The sequence below is a fragment of the Mesocricetus auratus genome, unplaced genomic scaffold (genome assembly GCF_017639785.1).
Source record: "Mesocricetus auratus isolate SY011 unplaced genomic scaffold, BCM_Maur_2.0 Super-Scaffold_100003, whole genome shotgun sequence".
Lineage (NCBI taxonomy): Eukaryota > Metazoa > Chordata > Mammalia > Rodentia > Cricetidae > Mesocricetus > Mesocricetus auratus.
The window spans coordinates 54,997,335-55,021,484 of NW_024429188.1; the positions used below are offsets into that span (position 1 = coordinate 54,997,335).

At 38.7% G+C, this 24,150-nt stretch overlaps 1 protein-coding gene across 1 annotated transcript in view; it reads left to right on the forward strand.

Annotated features, from left to right (window-relative positions):
- Nucleotides 1-24,150, forward strand: part of Sh3bgrl (SH3 domain binding glutamate rich protein like) — an 87,733-nt gene that overhangs the window by 56,820 nt on the left and 6,763 nt on the right. Inside the window, exons 2-3 of the mRNA XM_040744331.1 lie at nucleotides 12,491-12,676; nucleotides 21,476-21,556. Of these exons, the coding sequence (XP_040600265.1) occupies nucleotides 12,491-12,676; nucleotides 21,476-21,556 (267 nt within the window). The remainder of the gene's footprint in view (nucleotides 1-12,490; nucleotides 12,677-21,475; nucleotides 21,557-24,150) is intronic.

A 24,150-nucleotide genomic window follows, 5' to 3' on the forward strand; every position in this document is an offset into this window, starting at 1 on the left:
GGGGCTTTTTCACCATTCATTATGTTTCATTCTTTGAGGGCAGTGATTCTCTCTAATTTTACCTCTCTCTATCCCCCCTCTATCTCTCTCTGGCACATTAGAGCTTACTTTTATTTATTTATTAATTCCCTTGCCACCTATTTATAAAATAAGCCATGAGTCGGATTCAGCAGCTACTAAATAACATGATGAGCAAAAAGACATTTGAGAACTTGTAGTTTACAACCCAACTAATTTTTAGTAGGTAATGCAATAGGATCATAGCTTCTTTTATCTATGAGTTTTGTGTAACATTTCTGAGAGGTGGATATTATTATTATTATTATAAACAAACAAATGACGAATTTGAGACTCAGAGGGTTTAGTCACCTTGCTCAGCCATACACAATAGGTTGAATTTCTCTGAGATTCATTGCCAAGTTAGTTTGGTCCTGTAGTGGTTTTGTGTACTATAGAGCAGATGATTGTAATTTCTTCATCTTAAATCAACATCTGTTCATTGTATTTTTAATACCTGTGGGTCAAAAGTGCTGGCATAGTTTAGCTGAATTTTCTGCAAACCTGCACTCAAGGTGTGAGCTAGTCTGATTGGGAGGCTGCACTGAGGTAGAATCTACTTTCATGTTCATGCGCTTGTTGGTGGAATTCATTTTCTTGACACTCCAGAGTTTGTTTCCTTCATTGGAGACAAAGGAGACTCCAGTGTGAGTCTTGTAAAGAGAACCCTGTCTAGCACAACATTACAGTCGCATCCCATTCCCTTTGCCATATTCTCTGGGCTATAAACAAGAGGTCCTACCACCCCCAGAGTGAAGGGATCCCACAAAGAAGTACATCTCTGGTAGGGTTTCTGAGGAAGGAACACATAGTATTCTTTAAATTCTTGCTAGTCTTTTAACAAACCTTGTTTTTCTTTCCCTTTTCACAGTTGAAATCACAAAAAATAATGCTTTTCTAGCTTTTCCTTTTGATGTTGTAGATGTTTTCCCGTGTTGCTACACAATGATATGGCATTTGCTTGCTTTTGGTGTGCACAAAGTATCCTTTCAAGTAACCACATCACAAACATTTATGTAAGTCTGAATGGGCATATTGCAAAAAACTTTCAAATTTCTACTGGTGAAAAGAAACAGAACAAAACCGGCCAGAATATCACACACAGTTTCTTCAGGGACATAATTTTGTTCTCTTGTATTTACTTAAATAAGGAATTTGAACATGAAATTACAAGATTAAGAATTGTATTTCCATGGCTGTTACCACACACTGGGAAAAAGCCTTTGATGTTACTTGACCTTCTCCAAATTAACCACCCTCAGCACCAGCAACTCATTTGATCATATAATAGCAACAGTATGATCACTGAAAATCAAGATGATGCCTGTGTGTGCCCTTTAATTCTCATGGTTTGCTGGAGAGGAACACATGGTATTCTATCCTCTTCAGGGCTATAGAACAACTCCCAAAATCAGGTTCAACCTGTAGGTGAAGAGAACATGCATGCCCTTGGGATGTAAGTCTTATCGAATTATGTCATATCTGTGGATTTGTTTTCCTGGTCACAGCGAGCTTTTCCTGTAGTGGGACAGAACTAATTTCCTGGGACACCTGGGTCGTATATTTGCTTCTTTCAGAGGAGGTAGATTGAATGACTTTAATGATGTTATATGCACACCCCTTGGCCACATATTTCCCAATTGTCTGTTAGCAAAAAAGGGAAAGGAAAAGACGGCCAGCTAATGTGACACACTGTAGACTGACTAATATTTGTTATCTGGTTAATACTAGTATTGCTTTTCTTGTGATTCAAGAACTGATAGAGTAGCTGCTTACAGCCTTCTCTTTTAAAAAGGCATCCTGTGAGCTGCAGAGTTTAGCTACCATATTTGGTTCTCATATGCCTGCCCTGTGACTTCACATCAGCTGTTTGAGGATTTGTGTTTTTGCTTATCCTTATATGGCAAGGTTGCCTGGTGACTTTGTCTGGCCGGAATTAGAAGGCCTGTAGCATTAGCAGGAAGTGCCTTTAGGACACAGTTTCCTTACTGCTGGAATTTCTTACATAGAGAAAGGGACAGAATGGAAAACCTATTTTTTTGCCTGTAAATCACCATTTTGTTGTTTTAAATGCTCCTTATAACCATTCAAATTCTTTTTATTCTATTTTCAGGATGCTATTCTCTGAAAGAGGATTGAAATCTAACAGAAAACTGTTCTACTGAATTCTTAATGATAGTGATTAAGGCAAGAAAGTGGGAGCTGAGATGAACAGTTTATTTTCAAAATCTTAGTGTAACACCGGTCTGGAATTTTTGAATGGAAGAACTGTAATGTCAGAGTAGCACTTGTTCCAATTATTGAGCTTTGATGGTTGCTTCTAAAAGTGTGATTCGTTTGAAGGAAGGGTTTTTCTTTAAGGACACTCCCAAAGTTGCAAGAATAGCCTACGGCACTTGTTAGTCCCATTTCCTCTGAATACTTGTTTCCTGTAGTCTGCTGTAGTCATATGTCACTGACACTTTTGTGGAAACATGTCATAATGCTGGAGGCTGAGGCAAAAGGATCATAAGCTGGGGGTCAGTGTGGACCATATATTGACATCCTGTATCCAAAAAGTGCACTAAGGGACAGGGATGGGATTCAGGGATAGAATACTTGCTCATGGTACACGACACCTCGACATTGATCCTCAACACTTCAAGACAAGAGCAACAGCAAAATCTTAAAGGGAAGGGGAAATATTGTAATTAAATGACAATCTCAAAAATAAACAAAAATGACACTAAAAATAATCTCCAGGTTTTCTTGCTGTTACTTTAGAGCAGGCTTTGAAATGAAGAATGATAGAAAAATTATTATGAGCCACATCTGCGCTCAAGACAACTTCAATAAGTCAACAGATGATCTAATTAGCAGGAGGCATCAAGCATGGCAGTACATTATTTGTTATTCTGTATACTTAGTTTTTAAGTGGTGATTTTTGTCTGGCAGAGATTGGACAAGTATGCGATTTGGAACAAGTTCCTTAATCCATCTGAGCATTAGTTTCTTTGTCAGAGTGTCTGCAATGAAAATAATACCAGCTGCTTCAGAAGATTATTGTGAGAATAAAATAAAATAAACATGTAAAGAGCTTATCACAGTGCCTGGTTCATAGGAAACGCTTGGTAAATACTAATTATCGCATTGTACTTCACAATGAGCTTATATGTGGTGCAATGCAGAAAGGGACCTGAAACATAGAGCCTATTGCTATCACATTTAGTACATCTGTTCTTCCGCCTCTTATTCTAGTCTGTAGCAGAGTTATGCCAGACTTTGATTCAGGACTGGTTAGATCTAATAATTCAAAAATCATGTATTAGTTTAGGACTTATATTTTATAATTATAATTTAAATTTTCCTTCAGATCCTAAAATTTCTGTTATTATTATTATTATTATTATTATATTCTTTTCTTTTGGTTGTGGTTTTGGATTTTTGAGACAGTTTCTCTGTGTCTTGGAACTTGCTCTACTGTAGACCAGGCTGGCCTTGAACTCATAGAAATCAGCCTGCTGCTGCTTCCTGGGTGCTGCTATTAAAGGTGTGCACTACCACTGCCTAGCTCTTATGTTATTTTTATTGTATAAAAACAGTGAGTGACCTTGAGGCCTAGAGTATATTGGAGAGTAACATTTTCAATTAACTGATAACTCTATAGCATTACCAGACAGAGTCAAATACTGAACCCTTTCTACCATTGGAGGATCCTGAGTTGGAAGTGGGTATTTCAGATGTCTTTTTCTTCGAATGCTATGGAAATATGTTCATTTGTGCAATACCCGTTCAGACGGAATAAAACTCTGTTACATAGCATTTACAACCACCATGTATAACAAGAACACATAACAAAATATTACCTTTGAAATAGTGTCTTTCACTATGCTGCTCATGCTGGTTTAGGGTCCTGGGCTTATGTAATTATTATCCTTCAGTTTCTCAAGTATCTAGGACTACATGTGCCTGCCACTATGCCAGAGAGTAGTACTCTTTATAAGATTTTATCAGTCTTATATTAAGCTTTCTTCTTAATTTATTTGATTGATTTGCTTACTTATTTATTTATTGTGCATGTGTGAATGCCAGAGGACAACTTGTGAATCTTGATTTTTCTCTCCACTATGTGGGACCTAAGAATAAAACTTAGACTGTCTGGCTTGGCTGCAGGTATCACGCAGTGAGACATATTGCTGACCCAAGAATTTCTTAAAACAATAAATGTAGAAGGTAAAATAAGAGAAGACTGGCAAGTGTAGTGAAATAACATAAGATTTGCTGTTAAAGGATGTCTAAATTTGAATTTTACTTCTGTCACATACTGGTTTCATGAATTTGGATAAATTTCCTTAATCTCTTTGAACCTTGGTAATCTAATCCATAACATGAAAACCAGAATACCTACACTGCAGGTATTGTGGATATCTAGTGAAAAAATACACATGAAGCACTAATTATAGTTAACTTTTACTTAATTGCTATCTATCATGATAATTGTTATTGATATGAATAAGAAGCTAAATCTGTTTCCCAGCAGTTTTACTTTTGTGTTTTTGATTTATTTATTTTGTGTGTATGGGCCTTTTACATGCATCTGCGTCTGGGCACCATACGACTGCCTGGTACCTGTGAAGTCCAGAAGAGGGGTTGGATCTCCACCCGGAACTGGAGTTACTTGTGGTTTGAGCCATTGTATGAATTCTGGGAAGTGAAATCAGAACCTCTGCAAGAGCAGACAGTGCTCTGAACTGCTGAACCATCTCTCAACTCCTCCCAGTCTTTTCTGGAATAGCTACAACTTGTAATCTAGTGAATTTGGAAATAATAGCAGGGAATGCTTTCTGATAGCCCAAAGTTTCTCTCTAATACAAGTGAACTCATAGCTTTTAAGGCAAGAAGCTCTAGATCTTGTGAAACTTTGGGGCTTTTTCTTTTGACATTTTTGCTTAAAACAGCTTCAGTTTCTCTGGCATGGAATGTGTTAACATTTAGGTACTTTATAGAGCTTTGTAGATGTTTCAAGGTACAAACTTTTCATCAGCTTTGTTCTGAGACTTGCAAGTGTGATTTTGGAAAATAGAAGGATGGAGGAAAATCTGTGCAAGCGTTACCAGTGTACAAGAAGCTTTGCTAGAAGGAATGTATGTTGGCTTAAAAGGAATGTAGGGTGGCATATTTTACATTTCTCTGGCACCACTACTTCAAGAATAGGCAGAATATCTTACACTGAGAGAGGTGACTAAGGCATAACTAAGCTGCACTAATAAACATTTGCCTCTAATTCATTTTTCATTACTCTAATATGATACGTGAGGTGTTTAATCCAAGGCTATTTTTGAAGATGTGTTTCCAAATAGAAATCGAATTATGAGAAAGCCACCCTATTTAACCTCAAAGATAATGTAGATTACTTTTCAGTAATTTCTCATATGTTGCTAATTATAGCCACCTGATATTTCTCTAATTTTCAAGGACCTCTGACTAAGAAGTACTGTTAGATTTTCACTATGAAGTTAGAGTTTTATAAAGAATACTTTGTTCAAGTGTAGGCTGATCTTACTGATTACCAAATACTTAGTGTGGAATGAGAAAATTATTTACTGTCAAATACACAATGTGGAAATTGAAAAAGCCACGAAGAAATCCTCCACATATTATGTTTACCAAGTAATCAAGGTTAATATCACCCTAGTAAGTCATGTTTCTGTCAGGTGTTCTCTGGCATGGTAGAATGAGAAAGTTGTACATCCTTTATACTCTTTTCCCCCAAATTCATAATCCCTCCCAGTCTAACCGTATGAGAGAAATATAGGTCGAAGTCTGACTCCAGAGGCATTACACAACATCTGACCAGTGTGCTTCAGTCTTGCCAAGATCATGGGGAAAATGGTCTGAGACACTGTCACAGACCAGAAGAACCTAAGTAGACATGATGAATAAATATAATCCTGAAAGGGAACAGAAAAAAGGCGTTAAAGGCAAAAATGATGGGATCCAAATAGGCTGGGGTTGATTTGATAGTATTTCACTGATGTTAGCTTCTTACTTTAAGACAGATGTACTTCTTTGAGATAAGATATCAATAATAGGAGAAACTGGGTGACGGATGAATGGGAACTCTGTGTGAATTTAAGGTAATTGGCAAATTAAATTTGATTTGAATTTAAAAAGTACCAAAACAGGTTGTTTGGTTGTGCTAAACTTAAAATGAAACTATACTAGATAATTAAATACTTAACAATAACTTTCTTACCAGACCCATGTACTGTATGGGAAGACAGAAGATAAAGGCGTGGCCCCTATGCCCAGGTGCCTTATCAGCTCACCCAAGGGCTATAACATCAATGTATGAAATGATTGACAAACATTGTGACCAATAGCCTTGCCCCCCATTTCCATGATTTCACTTTCTAGCTGTTCGTGGCAAACCGTGCTCCAAACTATTGATGAATCCAGAAATAATAATTTAAAATTTAAATTGCCATCCAGAGTAGTGCGATGAGATCTCATGCCATACTGTTCGTCTCAGCCAGTGTGTGAGCAATCTCTGTCCAGTGTCCCCATGTTCTAGGCACTACCCATGTGTGTGCTAGATGAGACAGAGAGCACATTTACATAACTCTTGTGACAATATATTATTGTAACTAGTCTATTTTATTATTAACTTTAATTGTTGTCTTACTGTGCCTAATATATAACCTACACTTTTTTATGGTTATTCTTATTCTAGAAAAATAAAGTACATAAAAGCTCAATCCTGTGTCCAATTTCAGTGGTGAACGGGAGCCTAATACTATGTGGAAAAGGCGGGACTGCTCCAGGCTGGGTAATGTAGACCGCTGGAAGTCAGAAGGAGACAGTAGAGACCCCACTGAGAACTTCACACAGGGAATGGACATGGATGAATCTGTTAGAATTGCATTAGTGGGTACAAGCAGTGTAGGTGGACTTTTCTCTCCCACCTGCCAGTTCCCAAATAATTGACACGGAGACTTAATATTAATTATAAATGCTAGGCCCATAGCTTAGGCTTATTACTAACTAATTTGTACAACTTAAACTTACCCATTTCTATTAATCTATGGGCTACCCCAAAACTCATGGCTTTAACCTCTCCTGCAGGTGCTGCTTCCTTTCTGTTTGGTTGGCGACTCCTCTGACTCTGCTCTCCTTCCCAGCATTCTCTTTACCCAGAAAATCTTGCCTAGCTATCAGCCAATCAGTGTTTTATTATCAATGAGACCAGTACATATTTACAGTGTACAAAGATTGTTCTGCAGCAAAGCAGTAGCCTCCCTCCTTAAAACGACCATCAATACTAGCACAGACAAAGGCTTGGAAATTGTTTTCTTTACCTTTATCGAATGACATTTAGAATTTCTACATGGGGAACTTTAGGCAAAACACTCAACTTCAAACCCAAGCTGGTCTTAAAACCAGTGATCCTCTGGCTCAGTCTCCTTAAGAGATAGGATTATCAATTTGTTTTAATGTATGGATTGCCAGGTGGCCATGACATTACTTCATTTTCTACACGTCTGACTTACTCAGTGTCTGCTTGCATCTTCTCTCTACTTTGCCTTTTTTCTCCCTGTATCTCTGCTTTGATTTCCAACCTAGCTATAGTCTGCCATGCCATATCCCAAAGCAGTTTTACTGATATACCATTCAAAGCATCACACATTCACTGCATACAGAAGGACACCCCACATCACCGAAAATGTTCCCAATATATCAAATTATGAGGATTGCCATCAGAAGGTACCAAGCAGATTAAGATCTGTCTTCTTGTTTCATATAATCTCAGTCAAGAAGAATCTTCATTGCAATGCCCAGCAGCTCGATACCTAGTTGATTCTAGATGTAGTCAGGTTGAAAAGCAGGATTAGCCATCACAAGTTTACTCCTTTTCAACTTGTTTCAAAATCACACCTTAGGCCATGTTTAAATCCCAAATGAAAATAATAATCAGGGAACAATACTGTAGCTACATTATATATTTTATAATAGGTGGCAAAGTCCCTGGGAGAATGCTTAGGTTTTTATAGATTCACAACATAAATATGATAATACAGATTTACAACAACTAATCAATCTTGTTGTTTGCTAACAGACCACAGGGATTATACAATGAGATGTCAGTTGGCAAAATCACTAGGCTGACCCACCTTAAATCATCATGCATTTCATTGGCGGAAACCCCACTTACAAAGCCTTGGGCATACCTGCCTTTTGCATAGTCACTGTCATCTCTGTAGAACCTTTATGAAGCCAAAACACTCCCCCTTTCCATAGTGTGACTCATCCCAAATGACTCAAGCAGTGTATTAATCAATTGTTCTACTTTAAGTCATCTTCAGACTTTTATCTATCCACAGCTTACTCTACCCAAGGAGAGGCATTTACACACTTTTTAAATAGATTGACAAAAGTGTGAGATGCTGTAAGCCTTTATCGTTTATTACAGAAGTAGCAATTAATATTATACGTATCAGCTTCAGAAGATTTGTTACTATGAATTTGGCTTGCGTATAGAATATATACAGGGTGCCTTATATTCTCAAAAAGGCCTCAGAGAAAGTAAATTCCTAAAAAGAGAGAGAGAGAGTGTGTGAAAGAGAGATAGGATTATAGCAGGAATGATTGTGCCTGGACACAGGAATTCTTTTTTTCTAGTTTTCTTTTCTTTTTTTTTAATTTATTTTTCAGTTTAAATTTAGATAAGAAACAAGGTTGCTTCACAGGTCAGTTCCAGGTCCCTCTCCCTTTCCCTCCCCTCCTCCTGTGCCCTCCCCCAGCCCCCCCATTATCCCCTCATTCCCCCAGGGAGGGTGAGGCCCTCCATGGGGGTGTCCATAGTCTGTCATTTCATCCAGGGCAGGGCCTAGACCCTCCCCCAAGAGTTCAGGGAAAGAGTGCATCTCACATTGTTCTATGGGAGTCCAAAGTCCTTGTGTATACTCGGGATGAGTACTGATCTGCCCAAGGCTCAATAGATTACCTAGGCCTCAGAGGAATTCTTTCTTAACCTCATTCTCTCTCTTTCTCTCTTTCCCTCCCTCCTTCCTTCCTCTATTTTGTGTGTATGTGTGTGGGATGCATCTGTGTGTTTGGGTAGATCTGACTGAATGTTGGCATACATACACATGTGTGTGCGTGCATGTAGAGGCCTGAGGTTGATGCTGGGACTCATCCTCATTTGCTCTTCCACATTAGTCATTGAGGCACTTGCCATAGGGTGATTCTTAATCACCTCAACTCAGAATTGCTGCATTGTTGTAGACCAGTGTGCACTGCGGGATTTATTTACATGGTTGATAGTGACCCAAGTATTTTGAAAATATGGTGAAACAAGTGAGGAAAGGGTTCATTTTCTTCCTTCCTTCCTTCCTTCCTTCCTTCCTTCCTTCCTTCCTTCCTCTCTCTCTCTTTCTCTCTCTCTTTCTCTCTTTCTGCTGTTCAGTTATCTTCTCCCTTTTTTGTTTTTTCTTCCTTTTGTCATATTTTTTTATTTAACTTTTTACACATGTAACTCTCAGTTCCCTCTCCCTCTCCTCCTCCCCCACCCCACAACCCTCCCAAGCCCTCACCCCCACTCCATTTCCCCTCCGCACCCCAGGGAGGGCAAGGGCTTCCATGAGGGATTTTCAGAGTCTGTCACATCATCCCAGGAAGGGCCTAGGTTCTTCCCCATGTGTCCAGGCTGAAAGAGCATCCCTCCACGTGGTATGGGTTCCCAGAGTCCATCTGTATGCCAGGAATAAATACTGCTCTACTCTCCAGGGTCCCACAGATTGCCAAGGCCTCCTCTCTGTCACCCAGGTTCGGTGGGAGGGTGTCTGGATCAGTCCCATGCTGGACCCTCAGTCATCAGTCTGGGGTCCGTGTGTTCCCCCTTGTTTAGGTCAGCTGCCCCTGTTGTTTTCGCCAGCCTGATCTTGATTCCTTTGGTCATCACTCCTCTTTGCAACTGGGTTCCAGGAGTTCAATTCGGTTCACAGCTGTGGGTGTCTGCCTCTGCCTCCATCAGCCACTGGGGGAGAGTTCTAGGATGGCATATAAGGTAGTCATCATTCTCAATATCATGGGAGGGCATTTAAGTTAACCTTAATGCCAGTTGGTGTCATTCTTGCAGATCTGTGAAGATCTCACTAGTGCCAGATCTCTCCTCCAATTTATACGGGCTCCCTTTTTTGTGGTATCTCCCATCCTTTTCTCCTCTATTCTTACCCTGGCTCAACCCTCCTGCTCTCCCATGTCCTCCTCTCCTCTCCTCTTTTCTCCCATCTCCTTCTGCCCTCCTCTTCTCCCCCCAATCCAATTAGGAGATCTCATCCTATAACCCTTCTCCAGGTTACCATGCATATCTCTTTTAGGGTCCTCCCTGTACCCCAGACTCTCTGGCGGTGGGATTGTGGGCTCGCAGCACCCTGCTCCATGTCTAAAATCAGTGTATGAGTGAGTACATACCATAGTTGTCTTTTTGTGACCGGGTTACCTCACTCAGGATGGTTTCTTTTAGTGCCATCCATTTGCCTGCAAATTTCAAGATTCCATTTTTTTCTGCTGAGTATTACTCCATTGTGTAAATGTACCACATTTTCTGTATCCACTCTTCAGTTGAGGGGCATCTCGGTTCTTCCCAGGTTCTCACTATTACAAATAATGCTGCTATGAACATAGTTGAGCAGATGTCCTTATTGTATGAGGGTACATCTTTTGGGTATATGCCTAGGAGTGGAATTGCTGGATCTTGTGGTAGACTGATTTCCATTTTCCTGGGGAATCTCCATACTGATTTCCAAAGTGGCTGCAAAAGTTGGCATTCCTACCAGCAGTGGAGGAGTGTACCCCTTTCTCCACATCCTTTCCAGCATAAACTGTCATTAGTGTTTTTGATTTTAGCCATTCTGATGGGAGTGAGATGGTATCTCAGAGTTGTTTGAATTGCATTTCCCTAATGGCTAAGGATGTTGGCACATTCTCAGGTGTCTCTTGGCCATTTTGGACTCCTCTGTTGAGAATTCTCTATTTCTGTAGCCCACTTTTTAATGGGATCCTTTGGTGTTCTGGAGACTAGCTTCTTGAGTTCTTTGTAAATTTTGGAGATTAGCCCTCTGTCAGATGTGGGATTTGTGAATATCTTTTCCCATTCTGTGGGCTGTCGTTTTGTCTTGTTGATCATGTCCTTTGCCTTACAGAAGCTAAGAATGTGGTCGATTTTTAGAGAATTTCCGTGTGGTGCTAAGAAGAAGCTATATTCTTTTTTCTGTTTGAGTGGAATGTCCTATAGATGTCTGTTAAACCCAGTTGGATGATAACTTCTGTTATTTCCATTGTTTCTTTGTTAAGTTTCTGTCTGGTGGACCTGTCCAGTGATTAGAGTGGGGTATTGAAGTCTCCCACTATAAGTATGTGGGGTTCATGTGTGATTTGTGTTGTGGTAATGTTTCTTTTATGAACGTGCCTTTATATTTGGGGCATATATGTTCAGAATTGAGACTTCTTCCTGATGGATTTTTCCTATGATGACTATGAAATGACCTTCTTCATCTCTTTTGATTAATTTTAGTTTGAAGTCTATTTTGTTAGATATTAGTATAGCTACACCTGCTTGCTTCTTATGTCCATTTGATTGGAAAGTCTTTTCCCAACCCTTAACCTTGAGGTAGCGTCTGTCTTTGAAATTGAGGTGTGTTTCTTGTATGAAACAGCAGGATGGATTCTGTCTTCGTATCCATTCTGTTAGCCTGTGTCTTTTTATAGGTGAGTTAAGACCTTTGATATTCAGGGATATTAATGACCACTGATTGTTGATTCTTGTTTGCTTTGGATCTGTCCGTGGTGGTGGTTTTGTGTGTGAGATTTTCTCCTATTTCTGATTTCTGGTAAAGTTAGATTATCTATTGCCCATGTTGTTTTGAGTGTAGTTAACTTCCTTGCGAACTTTTAGTGCAAAAAGGAGGATAGAGCTGTAAAAGGGCCTGCAGGGTCTTACTGTGAGACATCATCAACAAGACAGTGTTGAGAGAAAATGTATCTTCTGCACTGAAAATTTCATCTATGTCTAAATTCATGTCTCCTGGGTCCTAAGTACTGACTTTGTTGAAATCTCTGTCACTAGAATTGAATGGTAAATTATTTTGACCTCTTAGTAAAGATCTTATTACTTCTTATTAATACTTTGTTATTTTGGGGATTGTAATTTACATTTCTTCCTTCACTTTCCTCCCTCCAAACACTCCCATATACATCCTCCTCCACTTTCCTTCAAATCCATGCCCTCTTTCTTCATTAATTATTATTGCATGCATTTATAATTTGAACACACACACACACACACACACACGTATCCTTAAAAAACCCTGCTGTGTCCATAAGAAAAGGAAGTAAAAGAAAAGGAATAAACACTACTAACAGTGTCATTCTCCCTGTCCCCTTTGGCTCCTAGATTAAGAAGAAGCAGCAGGATGTGCTTGGTTTCTTAGAAGCCAACAAAATAGGATTTGAAGAAAAAGATATTGCAGCTAATGAAGAGAATCGGAAGTGGATGAGAGAAAATGTACCTGAAGACAGTCGACCAGCCACAGGGTACCCCCTGCCACCTCAGATTTTCAATGAATGCCAGTACCGTGGGGTAAAGAAGCACTTTATATCTTGTTTACTGAAATATATTGCTTCAAATGAAGTTAATACCTTTCACATTTACCTCCCAGCCTGTGTATAGGCATTTCTTCTGCACACAGTCATTTGCCTGTGCAGCCACCCTAAGCAGTTACACAGTATTTTGCCTTCCAGGAACAAAAGTCAAGTGAACAGACAAAACATGTAAATGCATAAGAGCAGACACTGGATGTGCAATTGGCTTTATATGTCCTCAGTTTGATTTCAATCAGACCACGGCCTTATCATTGCCTGTCGTCTGGACTCTCTCATGTCCCTTTCCTGACCACTGGGATGTAGATTGTCTGCTGGACTTCCTTTTATGAACAGTTCTATTCTCTTCTCTGAGTGTTATTTTCTAGATCTATTATTTTTGAGACAACTGAGACTGGCCTCAGATTCCCATGCTGCTGAGGATGAACTTGTACTATGGATCCTCCTGCCCTAGTCTCTGATTGCTGCCATTACAGGGGCTTTCTACCGCACCCTGGCTTGAATAAATGTCCTCAGAAGCACCAGTACAAAGCCTCTACATCGCTGGTTTATATAAGACTGAAGAAGATTCCTCTTCTTAACCTCTTATTGTTAATTAGTGCTATCTAAGGGAAAGGTATAAACCAAAATGGGAAAGTTCACTGGTGGAATTTTTTTCCATCATTAAATTTGTCAGTTCTGTTGTAGATTTCATATATTGTCGAACATAGCACCAATGTGTAAATTATACCTGAAGATAGGTGAAGGCACTTAGGCTATTCTTTTGAAATTTCTACAAATCATTGAATCTTAGCAGCTAGAATGGGCTGCAAATGTCAGTCAGTTTATGACCAGGTTGTATTTACGTATTTAGGATAAACACACACACACACACATACACACACACACACACACACACACACACACAATTAAAATAGAGGCCATGAATTCAAGGGAGTGTGTGTAAGGGGGAAATCGATGTAATATTTTAATTTTTTAAAAATAAAACAGTTTAGAAATGGTCAGTTGTCCAATGTAATCCAATATGTGTTCTTGATTGTTCATTTTTAGAACCATTATTTTTAGTGGCATAGAAGTTGGTACATATTCTTATTTTACCATATGATGTTTTGATACAAGTGTGTGTTATGTCTAAAGCACAAAAATATAAGCACATCTTCTGTCTTCAACCATTTGTCACTTGTGTGTGTGTGTGTGTGTGTGTATGTGTGTGTGTTGAGAACTTTCAAAATCCCCCTAGTTCTTGGAAAACATAAAATATATTAGTGCTCTTTTCTTTTTCAAATGTCTGTTGTTTGGTATTTGGAAACAAAAACAGTATGGATCACAAGAGTCCTTTAGGACAATCCTTGTTCTGAAAGTCTTGCTGTACATAAGAGTGAAATGAGAATTTACATGATAACAAAATATGGTGACATACATTCTTGGTTAATGTCATTGACATTCCAGAGTAGTAAATAAAGTTTCTTTACATTTTTTCCCTAAGAAAATTGCTCCAGAAATGGAAATACTTTGCTTATTGTTGTGTATTTAACACCAAGAACACTGCTTATGCCAGGCATGGAGGCATATCCCTGCAATTCCAGCTCATTTGGGGAGACAAAGTCTGGAAGATAAGAACTTTGAATCCATCCTGGATTACACAGTTAGACTATTTCTCAAAATAAAATAAATGAAAAGAACAGTGTTAGTTTATATAATTGTATGCTTAATAAATATTTTGAAACAATTACATTGATATGGTTTAATTGAAGGAAATGGTATTTTTCTACTTAGATTCATGAATATATTTATTTTTTCTGTGTCTGGAACCAACAAATGACAATATAAGTTGACCCTGAAATACTTGAGACAGGCAAGTCTCATAGCACTAAATTACCAGATTTTTATACAGATTGAAGAATTGCTTTATTACACATGAATCTGAAGACTTATCTAAGTTGTCTTTATCAATTTTTGATAACAAAAACAACCTTCTCTATGGCTTCTACATTTTTTCCTTTTGAGGCAGGATCTCCAAGATCTCACTTTATAGTACAGGGTGACCTAGAGGATGCTATATGCCCCTGTCATATAGAATTTAGAATTTACAATAAGACTTCTGCCTGCCAAATGCTAGGATTACAGGAATGTGTGACAATATCTGGTACACTGGATTCTTTTGAATTATGTTTTGTTAACTTATAGCTGGTGAAATGTAGATACCTTGAGTAACTTACCAGTCTCAGCATAAAATTGTTGTCAGAATCCTGCTAGTTTCACTTTGGAGTAAGGAACTCAAAAGTATATCCAGGAAGTAAGAAAAATACATTGGTACTATTGGTACTAGTCTCTGCTTTTATAAGGTTGATTTGCTCAAATTTCACATGTGAATAAGGACATACATAGTGATATTTATCAGCAGTTAAATGACTAAAAATGGGATGAAATGGAATTTTATCCAGTTATAATGAAAAAGAAAGTCATGATATATGCAAGAAACTAATTGGAACTAGTAATTACTGTTATAATTTCTATTGAAAAGATTTTTTTCAGCCAGGTGAAGTGGCACACACCTTTAATCCCAGTCCTCAGGAGGTAGAGGCAGGTGGATCTCTGTGATTTTGAGGCTAGCCTGGCCTACAGAGCTAGTTCTAGGACAGCCAATTCTAGGGCACCTACACAGAGAAACGTTGTCTCAAATAATATTAATAATAATAAATATTTCATACAATATATTCTGATCATAGTTTCCCCTCCCCCACTCCTTCCAGATCATATTCACCTTCCCTCTCATCTGACTTCGCCTACTTTTCTGACTCCTTAGAAAATAAACAGGAAAATAAGAGACTAAGAGCACTAGAAATGCATACACACACACACACACGCACGCATACACACTCACATACCATGAAAATGCAAAAAAATATAGAAGCAAAAGACTACTACTAAGATAAAAAATGTTCAAAATATTACAATGCAAAGAAAGAAAACCTCCCCAAATATCAAGTTCATTTTGTTTTAGCTATTTGCTGCTAGGCATGAGGCCTGCCCAGAAATGTGGCTTATATATCCAGTGAGACTATATTGGAGAAAATGAGTTTTTCCTATGCAAGTTGTGGTCAGTTGGAGATAGCTTTTGGCTTAAGGATGGGGGCTGTGTCCACTTCCCCTCTCAGCACTAGGACCCAATCTGGTTTAGACCTGTGTAGGCCCTTGTGTATGCTTGTCACAGTCTCTCTGAGTTCATATGAACACTGATTAGTCCCATTTAGAGGGCCTCCATACCCTCTTGCTCTTACAGTCTGCCTCTTCTTCATTATAGATCCTCGAGGCCTGTGGGGAGGGAATTGATGAAGACTCCCATTTAGGACTGAGGGCTCCAAAGTCTCTTAATCTCTGCACATTGTCCAGTTGTGGGTCTCAGTGTTAGGACTGGACATTTTGACTTTAAGCAACATTCCAGAAAGAAAAGTTGAATACTCATGTTCTCTCTCCTATGTGGATGCTGGATTTTAGTGTGTGTGTGTGTGTGTGTGTGTGTGTGTGTGTGTGTGTTGTGTGTGGATACAGGCCATAAACCAGACAATAGACCATGGGGGGGAGAGAAGTTTTAAAGGGCAAGTGTGGAGGGAATAAAAAAAGCAGAAAAGAAGATAGCAGTGTACATGTGACATAAAAGCAGAAGAGAAATAGTGGGAGGAGGAAGGGGGCAAGCAGGTTGGGGAAGGGAGTAGGGGAAGCAAAGCACCAAAAATTACATGTGAAAATCCCATAACGTGAGGCTGGGGGAAATGACTCAGTTAAGTTTTTACTGCATAAGCATGAGAACCTGCGTTCATACCCCCAGTTTCCGTGTTAAGTGCTGGGCAAGACACAGCATGCCTTTAATGTCCCAGGTTCAGTGGTAGAGCACATCTGACAATGGCCTCTTACTGCTACACATAAAACACACATGTGTGCGTGTGCGCGCACACACACACACACACCACACAGATTCCATCATGAAACGTTTTACTTTGTATACTGATTAAATGCTAACATTGTATATAAATTCGTTAATTCAGAAGCCACAACAAGGTATTTGCATTTCAATTTTGCTTAATGTATTCTCTAGGTCTTTCCATGTCACAGATAATGGGGGTTTATTTTAAAGGCTGAATGGTATTTTACTGGGTACACGTGCTGAATTTTCTTTTTTCCTTTATCCATTGAAGAACATGGACTGTTTCCATTTCTTACCTATTGTGACTAGTGATGCAGTAAATACCTGATTGTAGTAATCTCTTTGACATTCTTTTTTTTTTCATTATTCTTTGCTTTTTCACTTTTTTAAACCCAGGGTTCTCTATAGGCCAGGCTGACTTCAAATTCAGGCAATTCTCTTGCCTTTACCATGAGTGCTAGGACTACATGTGTAAGACCTGTATCCATAATGATCTCACTTTCTTTGGACGTATGCCTCAATGGGAGAATGCTGGATCATGGGATAGGTTTTTTTTTTGGTTTTTCAAGACAGGGTTTCTCTGTATTGTTTTCGAGCCTGACCTGGAACTAGCTCTTGTAGACCAGGCTGGCCTCAAACTCACAGAGATCCGCCTGCCTCTGCCTCCTGAGTGCTGGGATTAAAGGCGTGCGCCACCAACGCCCGGCTTTCATGGGATAGTTTTTATTTTCATTTTTTATTTTTGAGATATGGCCTCTCTGTTCAATCCTGGCTGTCCCAGAGCTTGCTATGTAGATCAGGCTGATATAAGACAGTTCTATTTTTAATGTTCTGAGGAACATATATATAATTTTCCATAATGGTTGTACTAATTTACATTCACGTGCAATTCTGTGGAAGGTTTTACTTACTCTACATCTTTCTGAACACTTTTTATATTTTTGTTCTTTTGAAAAACTTAATTTTTGCATGGTTAAAGTTGGTATCTCACCGTGATTTTAATTTAGAATTCCTTAATAATTTATTGTGATGGACATTTTTTTCATAAGCCTAATGGCCTTTTGTAGATATTCATTTTAAGCATGTCTTAGGCAGGTATTTCAGTTCACTTTTAATTGAGTTAACTTGAATTTACATTTATTTTTATTTTTAGCTTTGCTAACTTCCACATTTAAATTCTCACAGTCAGTTTGATGGAACACACACACACACACACACACACACACACACACACACACACACACAGTCCTCCGGTACTTACTTTTATTTCATTTGTATATTTTAATTTTTGTCATTTTTCCTTAAAACATACTTTTATTACTCATCTTTTTGTAAGTTTAATGTTTGAAATTTTAGACTAGTGACTTTTTTTGGTGTGTGGTTTCCTATGAATTTTAACACATGCATTTGTTTCTGTAACTAATGCTACAATGAAAATACAGAACCATTTCTCAAACTCCCATATTTCTTTATAGGTATATGCTCTGCCAACACCAATGCCTGGCAAACACTAATATATCATCATCGCTATAATTTTGTCTTTTTGATAAGGCCATATAAATGGATTCATCCAGTATGTAGTCTTTAGATACTGGCTTCTTTCAGTGAATTGGATGTATTTGAGATCCAGGTTGTTGCCTATGTCATTATACAGATACTTTGTTTAGCCACTGTACATTGGTACAGTTCCATTGCTTCCATATCTGAGCTATTATGACTATAAGTACTTTGAGCATTTATTTTCTGATTTTTGTATGAACACTAATTTTCTGTTCTCAGAGGTGAATGCCAGGAATGTGTTTGCTGCTTAACACAGTGATTGCATTTTAATTTATAAAGGATTTGGAATGTTTCTGGATTGACTATGCCATTTTGCAGTCTTGTTTAAGGATTCCTGATACTCAGCTTTCCCTTCAGCTCTTAGTATTGCCAGAAGTTTTGTATCTGTCCTTTTTGTATGTTGCTGCATGTTTCAGACAGTATTATACACATGACAGACAAATGCTGGAGTCCTGAACTACTTCTTAGCCTTATTGTCAGCCTTTTAAACCAATCCAAAATAGCTTGGTGTCTTGGTATCTTCTGGTCATTTTAATTTGTATTTATGTAATTATCAAAATTATGATATCAACACGTATTTTTGTGCTTATTTGTCATCCTTCTATCCTCTTAAAGTGTTTGTTTAGTCATTTACTCCTATTTAATTTCATTTTATCACTATTACATCTTATGATTTTAATGTATTGTAAATGTGAAATTTGCCACATATACGATTTGCAATTATTTTCTTCCATGTTGTTGTGTAATATTATTTTAACTATGTAAATATGACTGCCTAAGGCACCTGATTGATCTAATAAAAAGCTGACTGTCCAGTAGCTAGGCAGTAGAGGGAGAGGCAGGGCTGGTGGAAGAGAAAATAAGTAGGGGGAGGAATTTAGACTTAATAAGAAGAGTGAATGAGAGGGAGATCCTCCCTGGGACAGCCAGCCAGACATGGAAAAAGCAGGAAAGTAGGACATACAGAATGAAGAAACGGAAATAGCACCAGGTTAAAATCAGTTAAAGGAGCTGGCGGGGCAAGCATAAGATGAGTCTGAGCATTCCTTTGTTAACAATAACTTCCTTGTCATGATCTGGGGGATGGCGGTCCTAGCATAAGATGAGGCTGAGTCTTCCTTTATTAACAATAACTCTCCTTGTCATGATCTGGGGGCTGGCGGTCTTGGAAAGGCTGCTATATGTTGTAATTTATCTTTTTATTCTCTTAGCATTATCTTTCACAAAGAAGACTTTCTTTTGAGAGTATGCAGAATGTGAGAGAACGAAAGGACTCTATGCTTTAAGACAGAATCTCATGTAGCCCTGGCTGGCTCCCCCAAAACCTTATTATGTAGCTGATGACCCTGAACTTCTGATCCTCCTTCTTCTACCTTCCAAATGCATATTACAGTTTGTGACACCATGCCTGACTCTGGATGTTCTGATATTTCTTGAGGTAGGATCTGAACTGTTCAGGTCATCAGTGCCTTTTATGTCCACATCCAAGTGTGGAAAAGTAATGTGTTTGAATGCATCCTTGCAAAGACAATCCGTTGGTGAAGCATTCGTAAGTCCCTTGAGACACACATGTGGCCAGGTCCTTCTCCTGAGGACCTCCAACTGCCAGGTTCCACACGCAGTACACTCTAACTGCCCTAACAGCTGGACCAACACTCTCCAGATACAGGCAGCCAAGCTCAGGACTTGAAATCCCACCAACCCCCCCGCCCTGGAAATCTCCATCCTGGAAAGTTCTGCCCCCCAAAGAAACTCTATTTAAACCCTGCCTTCTGCTCAGTTCTCTGCTGCTTCTCTCCGAGCAGAGGCAGCCACCCTCCTGGATTTTTCCCTTCCAATAAATCTCTTGTGTGAGGTTTGTTGTGCAGTGTGATTTTGAGGAATTCCTTGGCTTCCTACTGTCAGGATACCTTTTTCCCTCAGAGCTGTAAAACCTACAACATTCTCTAGAGATTTCAGCAAATTCAGCTTCAACAAATCAGTCAAAATGTCAGAGTCCCTGTGATGTTTCAAAATCACACTAATCAAGGCAACGTGTAGAAAATAGACATTTAACTGCTTGTTATTGATCACAAGTTACCATTGTAGACAAGTCTACTTGGTACTTTTGGTGAAGGCTTAGTGGCTTAGGGGCCAGCAACGTAAAGCTGAACCAACTTGAGACATGACAAGATTCTTTTGTATCCTCAGAGTTGAGGCTTCTTTTGCTCGTATTTTGAGAACCCTTCACTTTCTTTGAAAAGACAGTATAGTATCACCCGCCTTCCGGCTTTATGCATATGGAGCTAATATTGGTTTTATTTCCGGCTGAGTAAATCATTATTAAAGTCAGTAACAGAAGAGAACTATGTTGAATTAGAATGGGTCTCCCACCAGAAATAAGCTATCTACTATGAGAAATGCTTGCTTTGGGTGGGGGAGAAAGGTGCAAGCAGATGTAAATCCTATGTCATGTGCAAAAAAATCGTTCTGTATTTTCTGCCTAAAAGACCAGTATGCCTTCTAGTATAGATTAAATGGTATCCAAAATCCCTTTCTCCCGTCCTTCACCCCCTCCTCTTTGTGTTTTGTTTGTTGTTGTTTTTAATTGAAAACAGATTTTTTCAAACAATATGGTTATGATTTTCCCTCTCCAAACTCCTCCCATGTTCTCACCATATCCCCACTCACCCAAATCCACACTGTTTCTTCCTGCCTATTGTTAGGAAACAAAGTAGTTTAAAATAATAGCAAAGTAAAATAAAACATGATTAAATAAAAAACAAACAATCCAGAATAGGATAAAATAAATAAATAGAAAAAAGAGGCAAAGAAATAGCACAAGAAGCACATGTAGCTGCAGAGACACACACATTTGCACACACAGAACTCTCATAAAAAGGTGAAACTGGAATCTATCACAAAATGAGCTTACTGGTAATCTTGGAATTTTTTCTTTTTGTCTCATAATACTTTGTCTGGACTTTTCTTTTTCTTTTACTTTCTTTCCCCCCCTGTCCCCAGCTTTACAGGTCTTTTCCTCTTTGGGTTTTTTTTTGAGACAGTGTTTCCCCACTTGTCCCAGTCTGACCTGGAACTAGTAATCCTTCAGTCTCAACTTCTGAAGTTGGTATCACACACGGGTAGTCTCAGAAGCCTGCACGTCTCCTTATTACTCCTTCCAGAGTTTCAGATTATGGAGCTTAGTCCCCAAGAAGACAGCTGATCCTGTCATCCCATGAAGCCATTGTGAACACATATCTTTCCTTTGTTGGGTTGCAGACTGCTAATTCTTCTTGTCTTCTTTTCCCAAAGGACTATGATGCCTTCTTTGAAGCCCGAGAAAATAATGCAGTCTATGCCTTTTTAGGCTTGACAGCACCACCTGGTTCAAAGGTAGGGTTCCTCTAATTGATTCATTGTTTGATTATCTTGTTGCTGCTGAGGTTTTTAATCAGTAAGAGTTCTTCCTGTTAAATATTCATATTAAGTCTAGAACAGTGTCCCTTCTACATATACTTAATCCCTAACAGGGTAGGCAAATGTGCATAGAACATAGAGTGTGTGTGTATACAGCAAGTAGACTATTAAGTGGGACTTCTCTATCAAGCTGCCTAAGGCAGCAGATATGCGGTTATTCATTCTCAAATAAATGATTGTCAACATTAAACTCCATTATTCCAGCTCTTACGCACATTCCAATGGACATCAAGCATCTTAGTTTATGACTGTCTCCTTAGTAGCATTCCTAGCTGTGTGTGAGAGAATATTTCAGAACCAGCTAGAGTGCGATATGAACATTTGGGTTACAAAACTGGTCACTAAATTGCCAGCTAACTTTGGTATTTTGTTTCTTGCCAAGACAAATTAATTTTTCAAGCGACAGTGTTCCCAGGGGAGCCCAAATAAAGAAGGAAAAGCAAAAGCAAAATTGTGTGTTGAATGAAATGCCCCATAGCTGTGGACTTTAAGTAGACCATTGTCTTTTCCATTTGGTCTTTTTCATTCCAGCTCATTTAATCAAAATATGTTACCCCTGTGGCACTAATCTGTGTTCCACTCTCAACAAAAGATTTTATGTTCAGCAATTTATTTAAACTCCAGTTCCTTCTTTAATCTTGAGAACCTATAGTACCATCTACATTTTCACCAGAAAGGGTTTGTAAATATGTTTGTTCTACTTCCTTGCCAAACATTCCTTTCCCATGGATAAATGTGATATTTTAGGCTTTGTAAAAATGGAATCAAGTCAGAAGAAAAATGTTTTTTTATTTAAGTCTTTAAACAAATAATTTAATTATTTAAACAAATAATTGGTGAGACCCAAGTTAAGCCATTGAGTTTAATGCAGATCAGAGGGGGTGCAAAAAAAGGACAATCTACTTCCTCTGGCTGATGACTTCCCCTTCAATTAAAATTAGAGTTCATCCATTCACCAAGTATTTATCAGTTGTCAAACAATAAAGTTAATGGTGGAAAAAAACAAAGTATGACATATTCCTTACATTCTTCTTATAAACTAGTGAGTGTACATGTCCAAAAGATTATATAATAAATGTGTGAATAATTATAATTGAAGCCATAGTATGGTAAATTCTGTACTACTTTCCTGAATAAAGTGCTATAGGAATTCATGAAAATAGTCATGATTTCTTATTGAGGAGATTAGAGACGTTTTCAGTAGAAATGTGTTGGAAATTTCAAAATATTGAAATGACACAAAGTAATTTTTCATAGGGACACGTAGCTGCACATGATGATCTTACACCGTGGGAACAGAATGTAGTACAGTGTGGTTTAAGAATAGGGGATATTAAAGAAAAGGGCACTGTGTTAGGTTGTTTAAGATTGGCTAGGTAGGTTCACACCATGCTAGGTTGTTTAAGATTGGCTAGGTAGGTTCAGACCAGTAATGATTGCTGTATATGGTAGCTTCACCTTTATCTGTTAGGCACTCAGAAGTCACTATGGAAAATCTGGGGAAGTAGATCTGTTATCCTCTGTCTCAAGAGGGATTAAAGGTATGGGCCACCACAACTGGATACCGGTATGATTACTTCAGTATTTTAAGATATTGTTTATTTTAATTTAATCTGCATATCTTCCATTCTTACTTTGAGACAGGATCTTACCACAGTTGCTTTGATCATAGCAATATGGATTACATATCCATATTGCTACACAAAAGTTTATCCTAAGAAACTGAATTTACAGATGGTTGTGAACTACTATGTGGTTGCTGGGAATTGAACTCAGGACCTTTGGAAGTGCAGTCAGTGCTTTTAACCTCTGAGCCATCTCTCCAGCCCTTAAAATGGACCCCAGTCTGACAGGCTCTGAAACCAGCATAGGATGAAACCAGGACCCCCTGAATGTGGGTGTCAGCTAGGAGGCCTGGGCAGTCCATGCAACTTCTGGCAGTGGAACCAGGATGTATTCCTAGTACATGAATGGACTTTGGGAGCTCATTTCCCATTGAGGGATACTCTCTTAGCCTAGACACACAGGGAGGGCCCAGGCCCTGCCCCAAATGACTTGACAGATTCTGATGATTCCCCCCATGGAAGCCTCACCCTCCCTGGGGAGTGGGTGGGGGATGGAATGGGGGGCTGGTGATTGGCATGGGAGAATGGGAGGGAGAGGGAACTAGGATTGATATGTAAAATAAGATTGTTTCTAATTTGAATAAAAAAGAAACTAAATTTAGTAGGAACATACTGTGCACTGTGACCATTAGAAGGATGATATTTTATAACCTGATTTCTATTTTAGGATGTTTTAAGAGTCCATGAAAACAACTGATGGGACCATAAGGTGAAATAGCTTTAACAAAGACAGTGATGGATTTAGAAGGCAGATGAGCAGAGTCACATTATAAGCTTTGACAATTAAGAAGATGCTCGTGCATCTAAGAACTGGAGTGGGTTAAATCACTCCGCTGGCTTTTGCCTGTGATAAAACAAATAATTGACTTAACAGGAATGGAGTTA